General features: G+C 39.6%; 2 protein-coding genes across 2 annotated transcripts in view; one reads left to right on the top strand and one right to left on the bottom strand.

The window, feature by feature from the left end:
* LOC147673389 (uncharacterized) overlaps window positions 1-12,330 on the bottom strand; it is a 53,344-nt gene extending 41,014 nt beyond the window's left edge. Inside the window, exon 1 of the mRNA XM_086947250.1 lies at window positions 11,134-12,330. Coding sequence (XP_086803376.1) covers window positions 11,134-11,635 — 502 coding nt within the window. The 5' untranslated portion in view covers window positions 11,636-12,330. The remainder of the gene's footprint in view (window positions 1-11,133) is intronic.
* A 427-nt stretch (window positions 12,331-12,757) lies between these two features.
* On the top strand, window positions 12,758-24,450 carry NDUFA11 (NADH:ubiquinone oxidoreductase subunit A11). Its single transcript, XM_086947251.1, has 4 exons — window positions 12,758-12,910; window positions 19,435-19,527; window positions 22,417-22,539; window positions 24,212-24,450. Exons 1-4 carry the CDS (start codon window positions 12,832-12,834, stop codon window positions 24,322-24,324), a joined length of 408 nt encoding a protein of 135 aa, XP_086803377.1. The 5' UTR covers window positions 12,758-12,831; the 3' UTR covers window positions 24,325-24,450.
* Window positions 24,451-24,809: the final 359 nt, after the last annotated feature.

Here is a 24,809-nt window from a genome sequence, read left to right on the forward strand (position 1 = left end):
AATAGGCGGCAGAACCAGATGGTGGGGTAATGCGCAGTGTTCCCTCTTGGAGATCAAGGGCTCATTGGTGACTCATATACACACATACATATAGACAAACACACATAGAGCCCAACGTGGAGCCCAACGTGGAGCCCAGCGTAGCTGGGGGAGAAACATGCCCCCATTGCCACACCTCTCAATTGTTTAAAGACAGAGTTGTGGAACGTAAATTCAATATTATGTAGGCACCTGTCAATCATTTTGATAATCATTTGATTGTGGTGATACATTTCAATAGGTCTCTTGTCCAAATAATATTTGGCGGCTCGTATTCCATCTTCATGGGCGATACTAGTATAGAGGCTCGATATGTCCATTGTTAAAAACAAAAGATCTTCAGACCATTCACAGTTGGTTAGATGGTGTAGAAACTCAGTGGTGTCTCGAATATATGCTGGTAAAATTCTTGAAGATAAAAGTCAATGTACTTCGAAATATTTTCAAAGGTTCTTTTTATTGAAGAGACAATTGGTCTCCCTGGTACAGGAATTTCTTCTTTATGAACCTTAGGTGTAAAGTATAAATTAGGCAAGATAGGAAATTCATTATAGAGAAATTTGTGTTCGTCTTTGGAAATTAGCCCTTCACTTTTCCACTCATTCAAGTCATCTTTATAAGTTCTCTGTATCATTTTAACTGTTGCCATATCAATTTTGGTGTAGCATTGTTTGTCATTGAGATGCAGGTACGCCTCTTTGACATAAGCGTCTTTGCTCTAGAGAACTACGTTCCCGCCTTTATCTGATTGATTTATTATGATAGAGTTGTTGGTTTTTAGTTTCTTCATAAGGTCGGACTAACGTTTCATTTGTCCACTGGGCTGTTTAACATGCTTCTTGGTTGCAAATTGCAATTTTTTTAGCTCTTCGGTGACGCGATCATAGTAAATGTCAATGGCGTCACGTGGCATACTAGGGATAAATGTTGATACAGCTTTGAAAGGGCTTTTAGAGGTGTGTGAGATATTGATGCCCTCATTGTCAGCTATTTCTTGTGAGCTACATATTGAGATTGTGCTATCCTTTAGCTCATGTAATGTGCGCATGAGACCAATATCTCTAGCTTGGAGCCCACTTTGATCTGTGACACTGCTACAAGAAAGTTGTTTCTTATTTTCAAGTTGGTTTTTGATAGCATAATATTTTCTTAGTTTGATTTTTCTTATAAACTTGAAAAAAATCAATGTGTGTGTTGCAGTAATTAAAGTAACTTTCTGGGCAAAACGACAAACCCAGGGACAGCAATTGTTGTTCCGCCTGATTTGAAACAGTGTCCGTCAAATTAACTATAGTATTGTCTTGTTCTAATTTCTCTTCTTCCAAAAGTCTTTCTTTTGCTTTTTCCCTCTTCCTGTTTGTGCATTTGCGCCGCTCTCTCCTCCTTGTATTTCTCCGTTGTTTGTTGAGGAGTTTTGATTCCTCAGGCATAATGTCAGTTTTCTCTGCATCTGTATGTATTCTAACTCCTCTGCCAGAGTTAACTGCCCCAGATCCCCTTGCTTTAAACCAGGGAAACTGTCCTCGGACTCTGTTTCACTCCGGGCTAAGCTTGCATCTGACACCGATGGAGTTGAATCATTGTTAGCCGATTGTACTTGCCCCTTAGTTGCAGCCTGTTTAGCTATTACACCTTTTTGTTTGCGGAGGTGATCAAATTTGCGGACGAATGTAAAAATTTGTCTGGACTCGTAATCTTGTTGGTCACGGGCAAATTTGTATGCTTTTCTATTTTTAATGACTTCCTCTTGCTTGCGTAACCGTTCATTCATTTCCTTTGTACTTTTACCAATGAACGCTTTATCATCAGCACATACGATTTTACACAGTTCATCATTTAAACGTGCAATTTCCTCCAGATTTTTTTGTCGATCAATCCTAGCATATTTTACTAGCAGGCATACTAATCTCATTGACGCCTCCAAGTTGCTTTCTGCCCACTCCTTGAGTAGGAGTGGGTTATGATTTTCGAAGCTTGGTGCTAACATGATTCGCAGCCCTCCCCACTTCATGGTACTTCTCTAGGGATCGTATTTCCCACCACTTGGTTAACTCACTGCGGCTGTTCTTCTCCAAAGCTTTCATCATGTTTTTAACATCCGAATTATTGCTCGATTCTGTTGTTTTGTTAGTGCCTCCTCCCTGCACCACTATAGGCAAATTGAGAAAAAGCTCATCTGCTGCTTTCTCCCTCTCTCGTTCATCCGACATGTCACCGTAATTGCAATTCCACTTGTAATTAAAGGGGCTGTTTCTTTTTCTAGACAGAACCCCGTACTGAATCTTATGGCACGTCCCAACCTGCTCAAATATCCTTTGTAATGCTCACCGCATATAGGTATCGCTGGTTTTAAGTCATCCGACTCCAACCGAGTGATCCACGATGTGGTTCCGCAATATGCTTGATAAGATACGCAGGGGGGCCGGTCACTTTTGCTCTCCACTGAACAATCACTCCCAAAAGGTTTGAAAAACGTGGCCAGCCAACAAACATAGGAGGGGTCCGAGAATTTCAGGAACAAACCAACTTCCCGATATGAATCCACTTCAAACTTTCCCAGTGCCTTGGTGCACAAAAACAGGAACACAGACTCGTTTCTAAGCCAGAATCAGATTTTTTAATTTAATTTAAATACGTGGAACGGTGCATGCCTCAGACGCGTTTCGGACACAGGCTGTGTCCTTGTTCACTTGACAAACGAGAAGGCTGAACAGTGCAATTTTAAAACACCCCTTCGTGCCAAAACCAAGGTATAGCAATAGAAAGTGGACTATAATGACAACAATGTAAGTGTCTAATACCGCGGCCATCTTAAAAAGTCTGTTGATTATGTTTGTCAGTACATGATAATATAATACATGCTATAAACTATATTATATATACAGTTATATATATTTATACAGATATACACATGTATATATGATTTTATTTTTATTTTATTTATAAAGTTTTATATAGCGCGAACTTGATCGAAGAGGGTATCAGAGCGCTTTACATTTAGGATCATTGCTTTACAAGTTACATCAGTTACAAGAGCAAAGTAAGGTACAGTACACATAAACAATGTTTCAATAATTCGTAGGAGGGAGAGGAGGAAGGAGTAATAGCGGGGAGACGAGGAGAAACAATGTCCAATGGCCGGCTGGGTAGGTGACGGTCAAGGGGGGAAACCAGGGCCAGACTCCTCATTAGCTGTCAAGCAGCTCCACCGGTCATCAGCCATGTTGCTCAGGGACCAGCGTTCAGGAAAAAACTGTTTTTAGTTTATTTGATTTGCGAGGGTTATATAGCGCTATCTAGAACCGGAGGTATCAGAGCGCATAACCAGGGGAACGTTGCATTAGAAGGTACATCAACAGGATTATAAAGCGCTGCCTAGACCCGTAGGTATCAGAGCGCTATAGCAGAGGAACATTGCGTTACAAATTACATCAGTTACAATGGCGTAGTAAGGTACATTAAACCAACAACTCGGTTAAGAGATTTTATAGGAAAGGAGGGGAGGAAGGAGCCATAGCAGGGAGACAAGGAAGAACTGCGTCCAATGTCAGGAGAGACAAATAGAGAGGGAAAGGGGAGAGGTGGAGTGAGAAGGGAGAGGACGAAGGGGAAAACGGAAAAGAGATAAGCGGAAAGTCAGCCCAAAGACGAGTGGGTAGGTGACAGCCAGGGAGATATTCCAAGGCCAGTCTACTCTATAGCTCTCTAGGAAGTTCCAACTGGCATGGGTCAGAAAAATGGAAGGAAAGGAGACAAGGAAAAGGCAGAACGGCAGAAATACGCTGGTGGGGGGCGAGACAGGGAGAAGGGTAGAGACAGTGTTAAAGTTACTTTAATTACTGCAACACACACATTGATTTTTTCAAGTTTATAAGAAAAATCAAACTAAGAAAATATTATGCTATCAAAAACCAACTTGAAAATAAGAAACAACTTTCTTGTAGCAGTGTCACAGATCAAAGTGGGCTCCAAGCTAGAGATATTGGTCTCATGCGCACATTACATGAGCTAAAGGATAGCACAATCTCAATATGTAGCTCAAAAGAAATAGCTGACAATGAGGGCATCAATATCTCACACACCTCTAAAAGCCCTTTCAAAGCTGTATCAACATTTATCCCTAGTATGCCACGTGACGCCATTGACATGTACTATGATCGCGTCACCGAAGAGCTAAAAAAATTGCAATTTGCAACCAAGAAGCATGTTAAACAGCCCAGTGGACAAATGAAACGTTATTCCGACCTTATGAAGAAACTAAAAACCAACAACTCTATCATAATAAATCAATCAGATAAAGGCAGGAACGTAGTTCTCTAGAGCAAAGACGCTTATGTCAAAGAGGCGTACCGGCATCTCAATGACAAACAATGCTACACCAAAATTGATATGGCAACAGTTAAAATGATACAGAGAACTTATAAAGATGACGTGAATGAGTGGAAAAGTGAAGGGCTAATTTCCAAAGACGAACACAAATTTCTCTATAATGAATTTCCTATCTTGCCTAATTTATACTTTACACCTAAGGTTCATAAAGAAGAAATTCCTGTACCAGGGAGACCAATTGTCTCTTCAATAAAAAGAACCTTTGAAAATATTTCGAAGTACATTGACTTTTATCTTCAAGAATTTGTAACAACTTTACCAGCATATATTCGAGACACCACTGAGTTTCTACACCATCTAACCAACTGTGAATGGTCTGAAGATCTTTTGTTTTTAACAATGGACATATCGAGCCTCTATACTAGTATCGCCCATGAAGATGGAATACGAGCCGCCAAATATTATTTGGACAAGAGACCTATTGAAATGTATCACCACAATCAAATGATTATCAAAATGATTGACAGGTGCCTACATAATAATGAATTTACGTTCCACAACTCTGTCTTTAAACAATTGAGAGGTGTGGCAATGGGGGCATGTTTCTCCCCCAGCTACGCTGGGCTCCACGTTGGCTGGTGGGAGAAACATGTCCCCAAAGTACAACATGCTACCACTTGGGCTAAACACATTTTCAGATACTGGCGCTATATTGATGATGTGTTTATAATTTGGCGAGGCAGCACTTTATAAGCACATGAATTTGTTAGCAACATTAATGTCAATGAGCTGAACCTTCAGTTTACTGACAATTTCAATTCTATGAAAGTAAATTTCCTCGACGTACAGGTAGAAATTCAGGATGGCAAAATTGAAACCTGCCTTTTTAGGAAAAGTACCTCAGGGAACAGTATACTCCATGTTGGCAGTTTTCACCTGCAACACATGATACCCAGCATCCCCTATGGGGAATTCCTTAGAATCCATAGAGCCTGTAGTACTAGTGAAACAAGGCGGCAACATCAACTAGAGGCCAAGAATAGACTGATAGCGAGAGGCTACAATTCTGAACGTTTAGACTCAGCGATGAGTAAAGCCAATGCCCTCGATCGTCTATCCCTGTTGGACCCTAATAGGAATACTGATACCAATGATACAGACCTAGCGAGTGTAGGGGAAATGAGATTGATCACAGGCTATAGTAGACAAGCCAGGCAGATTACCAAAATTGTGAAAAAAGGATGGCCCATCATCTTAACAGACCAAGTGCTGAAGGAGGTAGTGCCCATGAGACCCACAGTTACGTTCAGAAGAGCATATTCTATGCGTAATGAACTAGTAACTAACTGTCTTGAGATTAAAAAGACAGGAAACTGGCTGTCTTCCCGTAAAGGTTTCTTCAAGTGTAGCTCATGCTGAGCTTGTAAATTCGGTGTTAACACCACATCATATCTGACCCCCTTTTCTAGCATTCCTGTAACTCTTAAAGTGCATTAAACATGCCGCACTGAATTTGTGGTATATGTTTTGAAATGCAGCTGCATTATGATCTACGTAGGCAGCACTAAGCTACAAGCTCATATGCGTATATTACAACATCTTAGAGCTATAGTAAATTCAGAACCTACTTATCCGGTAGCTCGGCATTTTAAAGCTTTTCATAACAACGAGTTGAGTCACCTGCAATACTTTATCTTTGATGCTGCCACTACTAATAAGAAAGGGGGCAACAGAGAAAAACACTTGAGACAGCTAGAGTACAAGTACATTGTCAACCTGAACAGTAAGGCACCAGCAGGTATGAACTTGGGGGAAGATCTTTACAATGTCCTGTGAGAATCTGGCTCAACATAATAAATACCATCAACCAGACAATCTATCAGAGCCTTCAGACAGTATTGACCCGTGTAAACTTATGTAGATACCCATGTATTAAACCCATACATAGTTCGCAGTTATGTATTTGAATATGTTTCCTTCTCCCTGTACCTATAATAGTAAATCGGCTGATTGCTATGAATTGTTATTATTTTTTGCATTTTACATGCTTAGTTTATCACTTAGTTTTGACATAGCACTACACACTTGTTATTAGATTTCGCGCCTTTTTGGTTATTCTTAGCAAGATAATATTTATTAATGCGACATTTGCCATTTAGTTATGTAGGAGGGCCTGTGGAGCTTCTTGCTTTCTTACAGTGTGGTCATTTATCCTTTATTCATTTTTTCATATTAGTATGGAAATATTATCTCGGTATTTGGGACATACCCCACGAGATTTATATAGCTGCTTGCATTCATGCAGTGACAGCCGACAAGGAATATTATTTTCCATTAACACTTTAGCTGTACATTCTATCAACCAACTATTTGACTGTCGATCATTTGGGATTCATAAGCTTAATTTCTTGCACATTTGCACATTATATGATGATTTTAACATTATCCACTCATGCCATACTGTGATTATTACATTATATATTATACTCTATATTATATTGTATATATATGAAATTTTGCACGATGCACTTTATGTATTATATATCATACTGTATATAGAGTTGTACATATATGTATTGTTGTTTATGTTGCTGTTTTAATATATTAAATATTACACATGTATGTAAGCATTACCAAAAACATCAAGGATTTATAATAGTAGGTTCCACAGGGCATTTGTGCAGATAGTTTATAGTATGTATTATATTATCATGTACTGACAAACATTATAATCGACAGACTTTTTAAGATGGCCGCGGTATTAGACACTTACATTGTTGTCATTATAGTCCACTTTCTATTGCTATACCTTGGTTTTGGCGCGAAGGGGTGTTTTAAATTTGCACTGTTCAGCCTCCTCGTTTGTCAAGTGAGCAGACACAGCCTGTGTCCAAAACGCGTCTGAGGCATGCACCGTTCCACGTATTTAAATTAAATTAAAAAATCTGATTCTGGCTTAGAAACGAGTATGTTCCTGATTTTGTGCACCAAGGCACTGGGAAAGTTTGGAGAGGATATATATATATATATATATATATATATATATATATATATATATATATATATATATATATATATATATATATATATATGTATATATATATGTATAATATATATATATATATATATATATATATATATATATATATATATAGTCCAATATATTAATTAAGCATTTGCAATGCAATAGGTCTTGCATTGATGAGAGTTTAAGCTATGGCAATGCAATAGAAAGGGGCGTTTACGACATTAAAAAAAACTGCGGCCTGGGGGCTTTGACAAATAGATGGATTTTTTGGGTAAAAGTGGCCATGCCACGCTTTCACTTTAATGCCGGCCGCCTACCTTTCTTTAGATGTCTTTTGTGTAAAGAAAGGGGCACAGCCTCTGTGAATGCGAAAGCACTGTATGGGCGCTAGCAAACAAAATAAATAAATAAGTGTGACCGCTAAATGCGGACCACGCTGCTAAAATAAAAAACATTTTAAAATGCGGCTGCTACAGTTAAAGCAGACCGCCATTAGTAAAAATTAAAATAAAAGCTGGTGGTGTGCTGCGAGGTAGGGGGTTGAAGAGGGGAAGAGCATTAAATTAGATAGTGCTCACCAACTTATAAAGCAGACGATACAACAACACCAGTAAAAGGTCCAGTCGTTATGGGAGGTAACAAATGCAGACAAAGCAGTACCAAGAAAGGACTAACAAGCCTAATAACAACTCGGAAGCCAACGTTTATGAAGGACAATAACACAAGCCAATTAAAAATATAATAATAATAATAATAATCCACATTTGTAAAGCGCACAATCACCCCTAAGGGTCTCTAGGCGCTGGGGGCCGTCGGGAAGATTAAGTAAGCTATTGCCCAGAGTCACATGGTGCTGGGCTAATCTGCCGCCGGTGCCAGGGATCGAACCGTGATTCCCAGATTCCGGAGTCAGTCGCCCCAGCCGCGGCGCCACACCTCTTCCAAAAATACGGGCGGAGCTTCAAAGCCATACAGCACTACTGCGTGCCTCGCAGCAGCGCATGCGCTGTCTAGGCTCTACCTAAAAATGAGTCCAATATATTTTGCGTTGTATTAAAGTGGTTTCTTACAGGATCAAATTAAAGGCTAGGAAATAAAAGAGGTTCCAAGTTTTGGAATAAATTATTCAGCCTTTGAAATTAGTTTTATTTTCAATGTTACACAACATGTGATTTATTCAGTTTATTAACCCAATCATTTTTTTCCACTGAAATCGAATTACTGTATTTTCCTAAAAAAAATGAGTGAGTTGCACTTAGATTGATTAACCCTCAATTTTAAATCTGAGTGGATTTTAAAGTACGTGAAATCAGTTATGAATCTGAGTGGATTTTAAAATACAAGAAATGTTGGCCTTATTAGGACTGTTTGGGATATTTTTCGAAGTTCTGCACAGCAAGCACAGGCAAGACCATTTGCTGAAATTACATACGTGGATTGGTACATTTCAGTGTTTGAGAATTTCTCTTGGTTTTGCATATGCTGATTTGCAACGTCTGATAAACATTTTAGTGGAGTGACAAAAGTAGTGTTGTATTACATACTGATTTAAGGGAAGACTAGCCAAAATTATTTTATTTTGTTCTAATTTGTAAACATTGTCAAGTCAAGGAAAGTTAGTCTGTGATAGGTTAAGTACATGCTATTGCAAAAGAAAGTTAAGTATTTTGTATCTATGTGAATACAAATTGTAATTAAAGTGACATGTTCTGGTCATTTGTCCATGCAAATGTTCAATACCTCCTTGAGATGTGAAAGTTTTGCATTATTTAATTTAATAATTCTCATACAAAACATAGATCCTCAAATATTTGTTAAAAAAGTGTGAAGTTTACTTGGGAGATGAACGAGCAAAAGACAATAAAGATATAAAAAATCAAATGTGTAGGAAGCATCATTATAAAAGAAGTTGACAACACTATTGCTTTTTTTAATAAAATTTTAAAATGAACAGATGATATAGAAACTGAAGTTTCCTCCTGAATCTGGGTTATCAGTTTTACAGAAAAATTGTTTATAAAAGGAACAGATGATATAGAAACTTAAGTTTCCTCCTGAATCTGGATTATCAGATTTACAGTAAGATCACTCTCAGGCTTTTCTGTAGACACATTTAATTTTGCATGGTGAATACTTGTCTGAATATATATAAAAAAGTGACAAGAATGTGGGAAAAAAACCTTCCCAGGAAAATTATCTTTCGCAGGATAATTACCACTCTTCATGGTCACCCCCAAATGGTCTCCTAATCTTGCATTCTGCGGTTTTGGAAATTCAAAGCACACCATTATTGCGAGTGCAGAGATGTTTCACTTGTAATGTTCAGAAATTGTTTTCTTTACCTGCCTGGTCAGAAGCCTCTTTTGCATCATCTCAATTATGAAAAAGAGAAAACGTGTATGCTTGTCTAGCTAAACTTGCATCGAGACATCACAAATTTCAATGAGAAGATGACATCTACTATGATGTACATTCGCCCACAAAGATCTCTTGATCATGTGTACATAGAGAAGTTTGGAAATGGGTAAAGCGCTCTATCAAATGTCATATATTGAAAAGATGCCAACAGTTGGAGTACTACCTCAACAGCAAAGGGTTTCGACTGATCATTGAAATATTTGTCAACTTGGACTCGGAATTACCCACAGATGCTGTTGTTTTTGCTGTCTCCTTAAAACATAAAAACGAGAGAAGATAATCCAACTTTGCTGAAGTTTGTATCTCGAAAGGTCACAAGTGTGGGATAAAGCCCTTTAATAATGACACATTATTGTTATTGCAGAGAGAGCACCGTTGTAATAGTTGTACAATAGTTGACTGGTATGTAATGGTCTATGGTGATGGAACCCTGTAAGAGTTTTGGAGGTTTTACAGCAATACGCGAGGACACCAAATAATGACTGAGCAGTATTTAGACCAGTGGAACATTGTAACAGAAATGAGGGTAACCTGTTTGTGAACTGGTCAGAGTAAATAATTAATGCTGGACTAGCACGAGTCTAGAGTCTTTTAGATGTTCCCACATTTACTATATCAGAAAATTCTAGCGATGCATTGACACTTCTGAATGGCAAAATAGTACACATGGAAATTTGTGATTCTGGTATTTTGTGATCTGAGAATTGAACTCTCAACAAAGGCAGCCAATTTGTCAGATAAAATTATAAAAACAGGGATCAGAATGTTGTTGGAGAGCAATATGCTGCAAATGAAATGAACAATAACATTTGTGATCCATCAGTTTACAGAAAGCAAGCACATTCTTTATTTCACCTGAAGATATTCGTCTTGGAAGCTAACCTGAAAGAAATAGGTTTGTAATTAAAATTTGCTAGAACTGTATAAGGATTGTCATATGTAAGAGCTACAAGGAGCTGGACTGTGTGACAGGTCATAGTTATGTTGCAGTTCCTTTTTATAGAGTGTAAGGTTTTACATGAAAATTGATGTCATCTGTTATAGAGTGTTCATGGATGAGGATGTTGGGTTGGATGCAAAGCAAAACTACTATTAGGAGGGATTTATAACAGATTATCTAAATGGTGATTATGGTGCAGGCTCTTGAGAATATAAGCCTAAAGTAAAGAGTTCTAGATATGGGATTGCATGGTCAGCGCAAAAGTTCAGTAAGGTTTAGTTTGAGGTCTATATAACAAAGAATGTACATACTAGATACGGTGAGGCGCCAGGTGATCTGGCAAAACTCATTTTTATCACGTACATAGCTCTTCACTTACCTGGATCTGTGGTGGCTGTGTCCAGACCACCGATGCCAGACTCTGTTGCTGTCTGGGGGCTGATAAGAGCACACACGGCCTGCTCCCTTGGGGTCAGCCTCTCATGGTTCCCAAGACCACCTCCTGGAAATGCAGCAGCAAGTTGGATTCGCAGAACCTTGTCCCTGATTCGGCGCTTCTCGTCCTGCCACCTTTTTTTGATATCAGTAACAGTGCGGCGCTCAACACCCATGGCATTGACCTGGTCTGTCACCTGCTGCCACATGGCCTGCTTGGCCCTAACGTTTAAATTATGTCCTTGGTTGTTGTGTAGCGCTGGATAGTGCTCCATCACGTAGCGAATTAGGATATCCGCTTCGGTTTCTGTAAAATTGCGCTTTCGTTTTTGCATTCTGTAAGGTGGATTCACACTGCTGTCGACATCCATGTTGTTCGGATAGTGTCGTACCAGATGAAGTGGGAGGTGGCTGGACCTCATTGTCTTTTTTGGCATGGAAATCATTGTCCACTGGTTTGTGGTTAATCCAGCAGTATGTGTTCTGAAAGCAGACTAAAATGTCAGCTAGCCACACTTGATAACCGTACTTTATACATGTGCTATATAAGTGATTTTTGGTAGCTTGTGTACTTAGTGGCACACATGCACATGTAGTTGCATTTTACTCCCTCTTAAGGATGTATTTTAGGACTTGTGTGTTTATGCACAGCTCAGAGACTCACGTTAAGTCCATGGGTGTGTACAACCTCAGCTTGTGAGAGATGGGATTCCATTTATGATTTGTCAGGCGTGAAACACCCTTAGAAACATATACATCCACTGGGTCATGCTCGGAATGAAACACCCTTTAAGCCTATGGCTCCACTGCGACTAGCTGAGCTTCATATTGCCATTTGGGCTTGCCAGATGTGGCCCTACATGCAAGCTTATAGATCCAGAGGACCTGGCCAGGTGTGAGCCTCCATTAAAGTCTATGGGTCCACTCAGGCGGCCAGAAGCGGGACTTACTTCTTGAGGACGAGGCAGACATCCAATCGGTAAGGCTTCCGATACCTATATTGAAAAAATTACAGTGATACCCGAGCAGGAACTTTTGGAGTATCTCTTTAAAGACCGCCGATTTCCGGTTACTCCGAAGGCATCGAGTACACCAGACCAACAAAGGCGGTGCGCATGGGCAGGGCGCTCCGCCGCTGCACAGGCAGAGCCAGGCTAGACTGCGAGGGGCCGTCTGCTCTCATACCGTGAAAAAGCAGAATCCATCTTTACACGCTTATAATTCTTCATTGCACTGCGCAGTAAAATTCAGGACGAGAAAAAGCATGAATGGTTTTTAATATCATAATAACGTTTGGGTTCATCATTTTGTACAAAATCAAAAAAACATTTTTTAAGACATTTTCTACAAAAATATGCAAACATTACTCAATACAATATTTTATTATTGAAGTACTTAAAATCTAACTTGGTATTTTATTATGGCAACAAAAGTACATGCGTTCAAGCCATAAGCTTTGAGCCAATCCGCGCTCAGGTGACGCGTGTTAGTTTTAACGTTGCACACAAACACGATGGCTCCCTTTCAAGATGGCCGCTTTGTTAACCTTCACCCTCACTCGTTCTTTAGTTCCAGCCATGAACCAGACTTCCAGACGCTCTTCTCGCGAGATTTGCCGCTGTGTGCCCTTGCAGCGTTGAAGATGGGGTATTGGGACGCCGAGGACGGGACAGACTGTTTGCAGAAGACATGGGTCCCCACCAAGCTTGGGGCTGCCATTGGTGAGGGCAATGGTTCTGCCAGAATCCCCGAAACTCAAAATTGTGGGGGTTGTGTGATTTTGGGAGTGGGTGGTGTGGCTCCAGTTTGGATGAGGGGCAGTACGGTACATTGGTGACTTGGTGACATTTAGGGGCGGGCAAAGCTGATGGTGGACTTCATTGGTTAAATTTTGATGCCGACGGGGGTGGTGAGCGACCAGTTTATAGTTACAGCTATAACACCAGAGGTTTAATGACAGAAAAGGTATTGAGACACCCGGGCGAGGCCAGGGTGGCTTGGAACTAAAAGCCAAAGAACGAGCCGAGCCCCTGAAGAGAGCTCAAAATAAATGCAGTGTAAAACAAGATGAACAGTAAATATTGTAAGAAGTTCCTTTAGCTTCTAATTTCCAACCTACAATACAATGTTTTATTTGAAACCTTTTAAAATTCATTATTCAAATAGAATAATAAAAATGCTTTAAAAGTCACCTGTGCAACATTCTATTGAATTTTTTTCCTAACGATTATGTGCTCTAATTTAGAACAATTAAAAAAAACTTTAAAACAATGTAAGCAAGTTATGACAAACCAATTCATTGGCCGGAGAGTCACACAGCATAAGTCACAGTCATGAGCTAGAGTCGCTTTATGCTTTAATTGGATAGGTTTTATAAATAGTGGGTGAGCCTCTACCATTCTTGGGTTTGGACAGATTCGTAAACCATGAAATACATCTTGTCGTCCTCCTTTACACAATTATATTATATATATTATAGCATTGCTGAATTTGGGGACATCTAAACGGTAGTAGAATGAATTAGGTGATAAGACAACATTTCGAACTGAATTATGTCAAAGTGACTATCTTTGACAGCTGGGGTAAAGAGGAATAGTGAAGTAGGTTGCCTGGAAAAGCACGAGGGAAATTTGTGACACTTTTTTTCCATTGTTACAAGTTGTGGAATTAATTATATAATGTGCAAGAGATTCAATCAATATCAATTTTATTCGGCTTTAGAAATAAAAACCATAAAAGAGCATCAAATCATTTTATATACATCAGTTTAAAAGCCGATCTCAAAATGTTACAATAAATGCTGTTTGAGAAATAGATTAAAAACAAGTATTAAACAAAAAATTTTAAAAACCACCAATACATTTATGATGACAATTCCTAAAAAGGCATTACAGAAACATGAGAATCAACTTGGCAATATACATTTCTAATGTTAATTCAGTCTCCAACTATGGAAAGTCTTTGTGGAAAAACGTATTTTTACATATTAGCATCCTAAGGAAAAAAAAGCAAAAAAAAGATTACTATTTCAACAGATACTGTTCAGTAGAATGCATAGTTTAAGAATGTATTAGATCTGTTCCAGGTAGTACAAAGTTACGTGTACAGGAAAATCGGCACTCTGTATATTAAATTTACTATCTTTTCCTGCCTTAAACAATTTCAAGAGCTTATGTACCCCACTGAACAGTTCGAGGTAAAATACCCTAGCACGACCTCCAGCAATAACTTACACCTGCAATAATGCTAGAGCGCACTGTGAGGGTGAACACTTTTAGCTCCCTATGTGTGTCACAGGTACCCCAGAAAATATGGAAAGGTCACCCCACCCTCCTATTCTCATGGCATGCTTCATCCTAAGTGACTTTCCACACCGATGTAGGTGGGTTACCAACTCTTTGTACTCAATCGATGTTCAGCAGTTCTTAATGAAATGGCACTGGATCCAGATGTCATCTTAAAAATACTTCAGGCTTTACCTGTAAAGTTATCCTTTTTAATTATCAGGTACCCTGCATATGATTAAAATAAAATAATTTATGGATATCGGGTGAAATACAATGATTTTTGTACAGGCAATGTGTTTTGACTTTGTACAGCCAACATGTTTGGCCTTCATCTAGGCTTTAGTTTAAGGACTATTACTGCCTATATGGCACTCAGTCAATGTTTATCAATGAGGCATAATGCCTGATTGTGTCTCTAATGGGAAAACCTGTCATTGATTTGAAATAAAGCAAAAGATAAAGTCACAACGTTTGTATGTTTATTCAGCAGATTCCTCTATTTGGAGGACACTGCAAAGCAAAACCACATCTATTATGTAATGTGTGTTCATGTGAACGTATAGCACTGCAAATCAATTCTAAGTGTTCATGAAAGTGTTTATTTTAAATCAATCATAAGTTACTCCCACTTCTCCTTAAGTTGGGCTCATTATGTGCCCTGGTCATGGCGAGGGGGCACTTTCCTGTAGACACACACCATTGACCAAAAAGTAGTGAATAAACATAATGACGTTTATTTGAAACATGACTGTCATTTTACAGGTCAACACAGACCAGTTCTTTGTGTTTTTGCTCATTTACTTACACCTCGATGTGAGCTGAATATGCTGAGCTCCTAGTTATTGAAACTCTATTACATATTTGATGTACCACTCTTAAAAAGTAGTGTTGTGGATCTGGTGTTCACATGTTTTATCCTTTTTGCAGCTATCACAATCTTCTCTATGGTTAAAATAAAACCGCTCGATGCCCATGAGCTGCTGTATTTATGGCGGCTGTTTCAACAATTACATAATGGCAAATACTTTTTTTTGTGGTATAGAAGAACTAGGGATTAGATTAGACCCCCAACAACAAAGAACACATTCTTTTAGTATATGGGTCATTCACAGGAACAAAGTGTTAACAGAATTACCAGAACTGTTTTCCAATAAGTTAGGCTCACTTTGAAATTTTAAACACAAGATTGCATTAAAATCAAATGTGTTGCAGGTGGGGCCAAAAACACCCCCTACTCTGTACATTTGAAAGACCCTTTAAGGGATGAGTTTGATTGACCTAAAGCACAGTGTGATTATAACCCATAGAAACTGTGGAGTGGTTATCCTCAATAGTTATTGTCACTAAAGCAGGAGTAAAAGGTACTTGTTTACACGTTGATTTGAAAGATCTAAACCCAAACATTTGGGGCGACAAATACTGCTTATATAGGATTAATAAAAACTTTGTTTAATTATTGGTAAAGTCATTGTGTTAGCTTCATTGACCTGCCGTTGGCCCGCCATCAGTTTGCTTTACATTCCGAGTCCAGATGCCTGACATAATTTATTAGCTGATATGGTATGTACAGATGCTGCAGGGTACCCTTCGGGCTGATGGCTGAAGCAGACCTATTCCAAAGGATAATGCAATGTAATCCCAAAAAATATTCTGTATTTTCAGGACAACAGCCTAATACATGGTGCGTCAGAGCCGAACAATACAGCTCCTTACATGCGGTGTTAGTCGATCTGAACTATGGAGGTTTAACAGTTAAAATGGGAAAAAAGTAGCTGATTTGGGCAGTACATTACCCAGATCTCACTATTAGGAAATATATTAACTATTGAGGATGTTAGGGAAGCACCAACACCACCTTGCAAGGAAGAACCTTGTGGAATAAATGATTAAATCCATAAAAAAATTGCTAATCGGGTATATCCCCTTAAAATGTCACTAAAGAAACGAATTCAATTCAGATGGGACCATTTATGACCAGATACTTTTGATTGCATAGTGTTATCATTACTGCTCCCCCTCAACCACAAAATCACCCTTACCACTTATGCTAGTGTTAAGTCTTGACGCCATTCTTTTCCAAAGAAAGAAAGGGAAAGAATAGTGGCCTCTGCGTTTCATAGTTTAAAGGAATATCAGTGTAATAATTTCAAAGTGGAGCAAATTACTTGCTTGCTTTGGGGCTTTTAATGATTTTAAATTGTTTTTGTGGGGTTTGTCTTTCACATTAAGGACAAGCCACACACCACTTACATCTTCTTTCACATCAAAAGAGATACAACACACCACTCCCCGGGTGCTCAAGTGGTATGGGGTTTTGAAAGGTGCAGTTGTTAACCATGTTCTCAGAGAATGCAGTTTAGCTGCCAGTGGACTGTCCCGGATGCCTATAGATATCAAAACCACGAGGATGATGCAGGTGAGAAGTTTGGTTTTATCCATATCAATACCAACTAGGAGGCATGCACAGAGAAAGATGTATCCCTTGTAGGGGTTATAAGGAACATTTTGGTAGATTGGCCAGACTCATGTAGTGAGCTGTCTGATGATGTTAAAACCTTTCGGGAAGTAAGGAATGAACTGATTATAATGGGAAACAATGTTTTCAGAGGTGATAAGATTGTACCTCCTGAATGGTTGCGGGAAAGGATTGCGGATCTAGCTCGCAAAGGCTATGTGGACAGAAACCTTACCAAAAGTAAGGCTAGAGCTAAGTACTTGTTCCCTAGCACAAATTATATTATTGAGCAGAAAATGAGAGACTGTAACATGTAGAATGAACATCATGTCCATATTTACAGAAGGGTGCCGTTATCTTCTGTTCGAAATACCAGATAAATCGTGAGGCAAGTTAGTGCTAGATATTGTAGGACCACTCGGTGCCCTTCGCTATAGTGGTAAATGCATTCTCATTGGATTGTAACCAAGATCAAGCATAACATCACTACCAAGATGTTGATTAACTTTCTTAGATACACGTTCCTCGTAGGGTTCCCTAGTGCTATAGTGACTGCCAAGTATAGATTGTTTTATAGGAAATTAAGGATTTCATAGTAGAAATGTGAACATGCCATTATATATTGCCTTGCACAGCCCCAGAACTAATGGGCGAATCAAAAGAATTGGCATGATTAAGGAATGTTTTCAATCAGCTAGCATGTCTGGGGATTCCATTAATAGATCGCTTCAAAAATTGTTGAGGTTTTGCCTTATATCACCTGTAACACATTTTTAAAGATTTTCCCTTTTGTGTTACTAAAGATTGTCACCCATTTACATAATTAGTTTCCAGTTGGTTGAGTGGTTGCGATCCAGTTGGGGTCCAGAGAGTGCCTAGGATTACCCAAAAAAATATGATACTAACTTTGGTGTGTTGGACCAAAAGTGGTGTTTGCTTCAATGGGTGGTAATTAAGAAACAAGAACTCGCAAAGACAAGGATGGTGTCTTCACCAAGCCTATGAGGATTTTGCAAGTTAAGTGCAACATAGTTTTTGTGGAGGATGGGCAAGCTTGGAGCATGGACAGGTGACCCAATAGGTACTCGCAAATTACGGGAGCAATTTTAAGGGTGCAAGGGTTGCACCCCTGAAATGTGCATGTGTGCACATGTGGCGCTCATGCATACCCTAAGGGCATGAATGTGTGCCACATGGCACTTTAAAAAAAAAGCAAAAAAGTGTTTTTTAAAAGAAATCGCAAATTACCACCAACTTGAAGTTGGTGGTAATTTGTGATTTCTTAAGGCAATATTGCAAAATGCGATGCCTACTAGCATAGCATTTAGGGAATCGCAAATTGCGATTCCCTAAATGCTTGCGCAAAATAAGGAATCGCAATTTTAGCGATTCCTTATTTTGCGAGTAGGTATTTGCCTTTCTACATTGGACAAAGCTGAATTGCGATTGCAAACGCAGAAATTCGCAGAATTTCAGCTTTTGTGATCGCAAATTTGGCTTCGTACATCTGGCCCTTTATTATTTATTATAATTTATTTATATTTAATTATGGGCAAAGTGGCAGCTTTAGTTGCACGATCAGATTTTGCTGTAAAAAAGTTTACATTCAACACAAGTATACAATTTTGTGTGTGTACCACAGTGAGAGCATATTAGCTTTGAAAATTTTAAACCCTTCCCTTTCTCCTGGACCTTTATTTCTCATCTCCTTGAGTTTTCAATTTTGAATAGTGTTATTTTGGGGGTCTACCAATTGTAGATTCATATCTCCACCAGATCATCTGGATTTTGGCTGACCCAGCTTTGGCTCAGTCTCTCACTGTCACTTACATTCAGAACTAAAGCTTCCTGCTTGGTTCTAGACAATACCGATCAAGTCTATGGATGGTCATTGGTATTATGGTACACATGGTTACCCTAGGTAAGGCTGGGGAAGTGAGTGCGTAATGCTGCACGCACCTTGAATTGCTGATCTACTGCTTTTACTACAAAATTTAAATTGACTTCACAGAGATATTTACTTTTTGGCACTTCAGTACATGACCATCTTGATGATCAACCACACGTCCTGTGATAGATGGTCACATCACCATTGCAACACATCATTCTTCCCCTGTGTTTTCTAATCCTCTTTCACATTTGCACCAAGAGTTTAACACTTCACATTTTTCTGACTATTTCTTCATTTCTTACACTGAATTTTAACCTGTGTCCATGAGGATAGTCCTTTATGCTGTAAGAAGCAGGTCACGCAGAAGAATAGGATGATGGGAGAAATGACGGGATCGGGATGGGGATATCCAATACCAGGTGGTGGAGTGAGTGGAAGCAATAGACAGTTGGAGATAGGATCTATGTTGTTTCTTTGTAGGTGTTGGCTGAAGTCTGTATGTTTGTTTGGAAAATCAGGAAGTTGGATGTGTTAGCCTGACTTTGAAATGTCCTCTTGTCTTCAGTACCAAGAAGAGATTGTTCGCTTTAGACATGTTCTTTTCGTTTGCAGGACTGGTGGGTTCTGCTTATCATCTTATTATATACCAACCAGAGACTGCACTTCAGGGATTACAAAGGGCATCTGCGGCCACTCTCACTATGGGTAAGCACAACTCCTCCTATCCTTCGACATCGCCATTTTTTGTCTGATATGGGTAAGCGACTTTATTACCGAATTTGGTACGAAAGTGTTTGACAACCATAATGAGATTTGAATTTGGCATAGGATGCACAGTCTCTGGTGAATATGATGGATATCTTTTATGGTGTGGCCATTAATGTAAATGATGGTGGGATTCTTATTTACAGTAATTTGCTTTAAAACCGAAACCCCCAAAAATGTTTTTTGCTTGAGCTTTACTGTGATGTCCACACTGGTTTGTGTAGTCGGTAAAGCTCCACAGACCGCCTTTCTGGAATATCTTAATAGGTAAATTTTCTTTTGTTTTACTTTTGTGATGCGTGCTATGACTGAAGAATGCACAGCCTTCATTTATCTCGCTCATGAGAACACACATCAGAGTTTGAGAAGCTTCCTTTCTAAAATCTTTTCTTAGGCTTCACAGAATGAAAAGCAGTGCTAGTTGTTGTTTGTTATTAACCATATAGGCTCTTGGAAAGCGATGGCAGTCACCACCCTGTTCCCTGACATTGCGCAAGAGTCCTTGTTGGATGAAGCTTTTCCATTTATATAATTTGTTAAAAAATGTTACATACACAACATTCATTCAGAAGATATCTGAGTGGACATTCATTGAGTTTTTGGGTGTTCGCACAGAAGTTGAATAATGGAAGGTAACATGCACATGGAGGTGTGCGTCATGTACAGTCGGAGGGAACCACCACCAAAGCTCCCGCCTAGGAGAGAAGGTGGAGATCACTGGCAGCTACGGGAACGTTTTGGCCAGATAGCCGGGCTCGTGGTTTGGGTGGTTTCCTCAGATTAGGGTGTTCCGACACCATACAGTGTTTGAAGTGAATGTCCTTTGAGACTTTTACGAAACATCAGGAAACCAATCTCAAGTCTGTGTGGCTGGGGTTCTCTGGGCTGGACCTTGTATTTTCAGAGACCTCACCCAAACTTTTAAAATTAGCCTTGTGGATGGTCAGTGGCTTGTGTGAGGCAGACCTAAAGTGTCTGCTGAGCACTTCAGAGATGTCTGTGACACCTTTGTGCAGTGTTTATATGTACCACATGCAGTGCTTCAAATTAATTTCTTTGATTCAGAGTGATTGATGGGTATTCAGGGCTTTGTGGGGTGATTGAAGAACATTTCAAAGACAGGGGAGGGTGCATAGTTTTTTTTAATCTTCTGCAGTATTTTTAGGGTTTCTATTAGGAATCCCAGATAAATGGTGTTGAAATAATCGAGGTGGGAAATTACTACAAGGACCAGGCGGTTCTTATGCGGTGAAAGAGAAGTCTTTTGGGGCACTTTATTTACTGCAAAAACAACAGTTGATGGACAGAATGCAGACCAATGTCATACATTCACCCCAGTACAGAGATCTGGGCCTAAATCCATCGTTTTTTTGCTCACCAAGCCACCCCAGTTCAGACATGGCCATATGCAAATCAGTCTTGACCCTGTGCCCCATGGGAACAGTCCTGCCCGAACTGCCAAGCCAGGTCCTCCCTGGACTGGAAACAAGCATCCTAGGTCCAGTTTCGGGCTTTCAGCCATGAGGCACAGCGCAAGACTGATTTTCATATGGCCATGTCTGAACTGGGGTGGCTTGGTGAGCAAAATAATGATGGATTAAACCCAGATCTGTGACTGGGGGTGAATGTTTTGCCATTGTGCAACATTCCGTCCATCATCTTGTGTGTTTTGCTGTACTTTATTTACTGTACATTAAAGATGAATGCTGTTGAGATTCATCGTTGATCTAGGGTGCAAAGGTAAGGTTGTCCATGCTTAATACTCTGGTTACAACGAATCAGTAAAGGTGGCTTGGGTTCCCATTAAGTCTGTCATATAAAAGGAAGGTGTCTGCTCCATTGAGCTCATGAGCAGAATTCCTGTCTTCAAAACCTTAGGACATTGCCACTTTTGATGTATCCGTTTCTAGACATGATAGTCATCAATTGCTGTATGTTGATGTGTCCTGATGTCTTCTACCGTTTCAGACGCGACCGAAGGGGAAACAGAAGGAAGCATTAATGAGGGCCAATTTCTAAAAGAAACAGGCGATGTTAGTGGGCAGTGAAAGAAGCTGAGCATTGATGTGGATGAGGTCCTAGAAAGAAAGGGAACTTTAATTGGAATTGTGCTGCAAGGCAGAGTGGTGAATTAATGATGGTCAGACCTGCATGTGAAAGAGAACCATTGATCAGAATAGAGCAGATGGAAAACAGAAGGGGGCATTAGTAGTGATAGAGTTGTTAGGAACCGGGAGCGATAACTGGGCAGAACTATATGAAGCAGACCAGAATAGCTGTAATAGAAATAACTGTCTGTTCTTCTTTTCCGCGCTGAGATCGTTCCTACACCTTCTGAGGTCTTGGTGGCTGACTGTCCTACCTTCAGGAAGATATGTTGTGATGCACATATACTCTTGAAATATCATGGATAATATCATGGAAAGCTATTGTTGGCGATAATACAGGAGTATTATTACATAGTGTAAGAAAGTATAAAGCAAAACAAGTAGAAATGTATGTTGTATTGGTATCTGATGAGCTGTTTACTAGATCCAGGTACTACAAAGCAAATCGGGGGGAATCCTTGAAGATGGTGGAGTTGACACCAAGCCATTTAGACACGATGATTGTGGTAACAGCTCTTAATCGCATGGTACACCGGCCTACATTTACTCACAGATGCAATCGTTCTTTAGTCAGTTCTGTCTGTTTTTTACATTATCAATGCAGTGAGGCAACTAGTCTGTGTGAGGTTGATTCCCATCATGTTCTGTTTGGATCAGTTTAAACAGTGTCCAAGTACTTTGCTGTAAATTTTTTATTATTGATTTTTATTTCTCTCCGCAGCCTCTCTCGGAGCTATATTTGGCATGACCACTTGCATCACAGCGCAGATCCGTGAGAAGCCAGACTCCCCACTCAATTACTTTGCAGGTGGATGTGCATCTGGAGTGTTTCTTGGAGTGAGAAGTAAGTAGTACCTTAGTCTGAGAAAGGCAAAGGCAGTATTTACCCCTCTTAAACTCTCCTCCATTACTTACGTTCCCTCTTATAAAGCAATGTCTTAGAGAGCCTCCTACAGAGCTGTAATAATCTTCCAAAGATGAAAAGCTGAGTGACTTCTGGAAGACCACAAAGCAGCTCAGCATTGTGTGGGGCTCTTAGTCGCCCTTTTTGTCTCTTGCGCTTTTATGTGAAGGCCACCATAGGACTGTGCCTGAACAAGCGACTATACTCTACAGCAGTGGCATTGACATCTGAATGCAAGCGGGTTATTCCTCCAAGATTACTGCATTTCCGCCATTCACCCAAAGTCAACACAAGAAAGGAGTATGCAGGCCTTGCAAATGACACTACACATTACAGTAGTGGAACCTAGGGCAAGCATTACACTGTACCAGCTGTCTGTACATTTTTACTCGAGTGCCACCAGTACAAATACTGCGCGGGAAGAGAACTGAACACTTTAGGACCATTGTTCCACAATGGTCAGGCAGTCATTTTTCAAGTGAGCACCTTAACACTATCTCCATATATTAACTGATTAGACCAAGGTACCTTGCCATTGCATCACAATACAGTCCAGAGTCCCCAGTTTAACTTTTTGAAAAAAGTGTAGTGAAACATTTAAATTGAGCACTACAGTTCATCTGATTATGATATTAAGTTGAAAATTTGGGTCAAGATTGGGAGTGTGCTGGGTTCAAGCTTATGTAGAATAAATGTTAGAAAGAAGACTGGGTACATGGTTGTGGGACCTAGGTTTGGTGTAATTTAGTGCAGAGATTGGGATTAGAGTTAAAGGTGTATTTCAAGGTAAGGCCAAAGGCTGTGGTTAGGGCGAGGTTAGTTTCAGGCTAACCAATAAAGGTCACAGTCTCAGTTGATATAATGTATGGGTAGGCTTTGAATAAATGTTCTAAAAATGTTATGGTAAAAAACAAGGCTGGATGCTACTGAGAATTAATATTTTTTTTTCAATGGAATGGTTTTAAGCCAAATAGATTTCAGTGTCCATTTAATTACACCTGTGGCAAAATCTGACGTTTCCATTCAAACGATGTTCATTGAGAAACGTAATTGTTATATATTGGGCTGATACAACATGTATTCAATTAGGCCACCATGTTCCATTCTAATTAAAACTACCGAACGCCGTACATACGCGAAGGAACAACCTTTTTAATGGAATGTTTCGGTGGAACATTATTCACTTTTTGGTTAAGTTTAAAAAAAAAAAATTATATTGAGGGCAACAAAGAAGTACTATTGAATTAAAGTTCTATATTTATTGAGTATCCTTTTATAGTGGCGCACTACCCCATTAGAAAGTTAGTTTTCTTTGACCCATTAGTTTCTACTGTACTTATAGACTGTTATGTATTTTGGGAGCAATCTCTGTGCGTTGCTCTTACAAGAAAAAAAGTAGGTATTAACACCATGCGCGCTAGCGGAATTCCGCTTACACGCTGGGGTTTGCGAAAACGCACTTTACGTGACGAGCTGGGCTCGTCATCAGCGTGCGAGGAGGCTACGCCATGACGAGCCCAGCTCGTCATCAGCGTGGAAGGGGTTAATAAAATAAAATGGGTTGTTTCAAGTTTACTTCTGGTAACTGATTCTCCTCTCCTTGTGTTGACAGCTCACAACTATATGACGGGTACCACCGCGTGCCTGGCCTTTGGAACGGTTGCAGCCTTTGCAAAGATCGCCAAGATGGAAAATATCCGAATCATTGGACCACCACGGCTATAACTGCATCTAAGTTTGGAGCAAGACTCTCTAGCCGTAGAATCTGTCTTTGCAACGTTGCTTGTAAAATAAGAAGCTGAAATCTGTAATACTATTCTGTGGTTTATCTATTAAATTATAATGAATATATTTGTGTATGTGAATTGTCCTACTAAGTCTTTGTCTACAGTTCTTTCTCTAAAGCCGAACCAATTGGTGTTGAGAGATGGGGATAATTTTTATGAAGTTGTGTGGCATTCCCATTCTTGCTAACACATCTGCCACCAATGTTTTATTCTAGATTCTCAACCTTTAAAATGATTACTGAGCCTCCGACATCTTCAGGGAATAGGATTGAACTAGGGTGTTAGGTGGATACTATCAAGTAGCATAGTTTGATTAAACCTTAATTTTAGTGTCTGAGACCCATGGTGCTGTAGGGTAATGGGAAGATGCAGAGATTTTCCCAAGTATTGGGCTAGAAGAGGAGTGAGTACCTCTAGACAGTT

This window comes from Lissotriton vulgaris, chromosome 12 (genome assembly GCF_964263255.1).
Source record: "Lissotriton vulgaris chromosome 12, aLisVul1.2, whole genome shotgun sequence".
NCBI lineage: Eukaryota > Metazoa > Chordata > Amphibia > Caudata > Salamandridae > Lissotriton > Lissotriton vulgaris.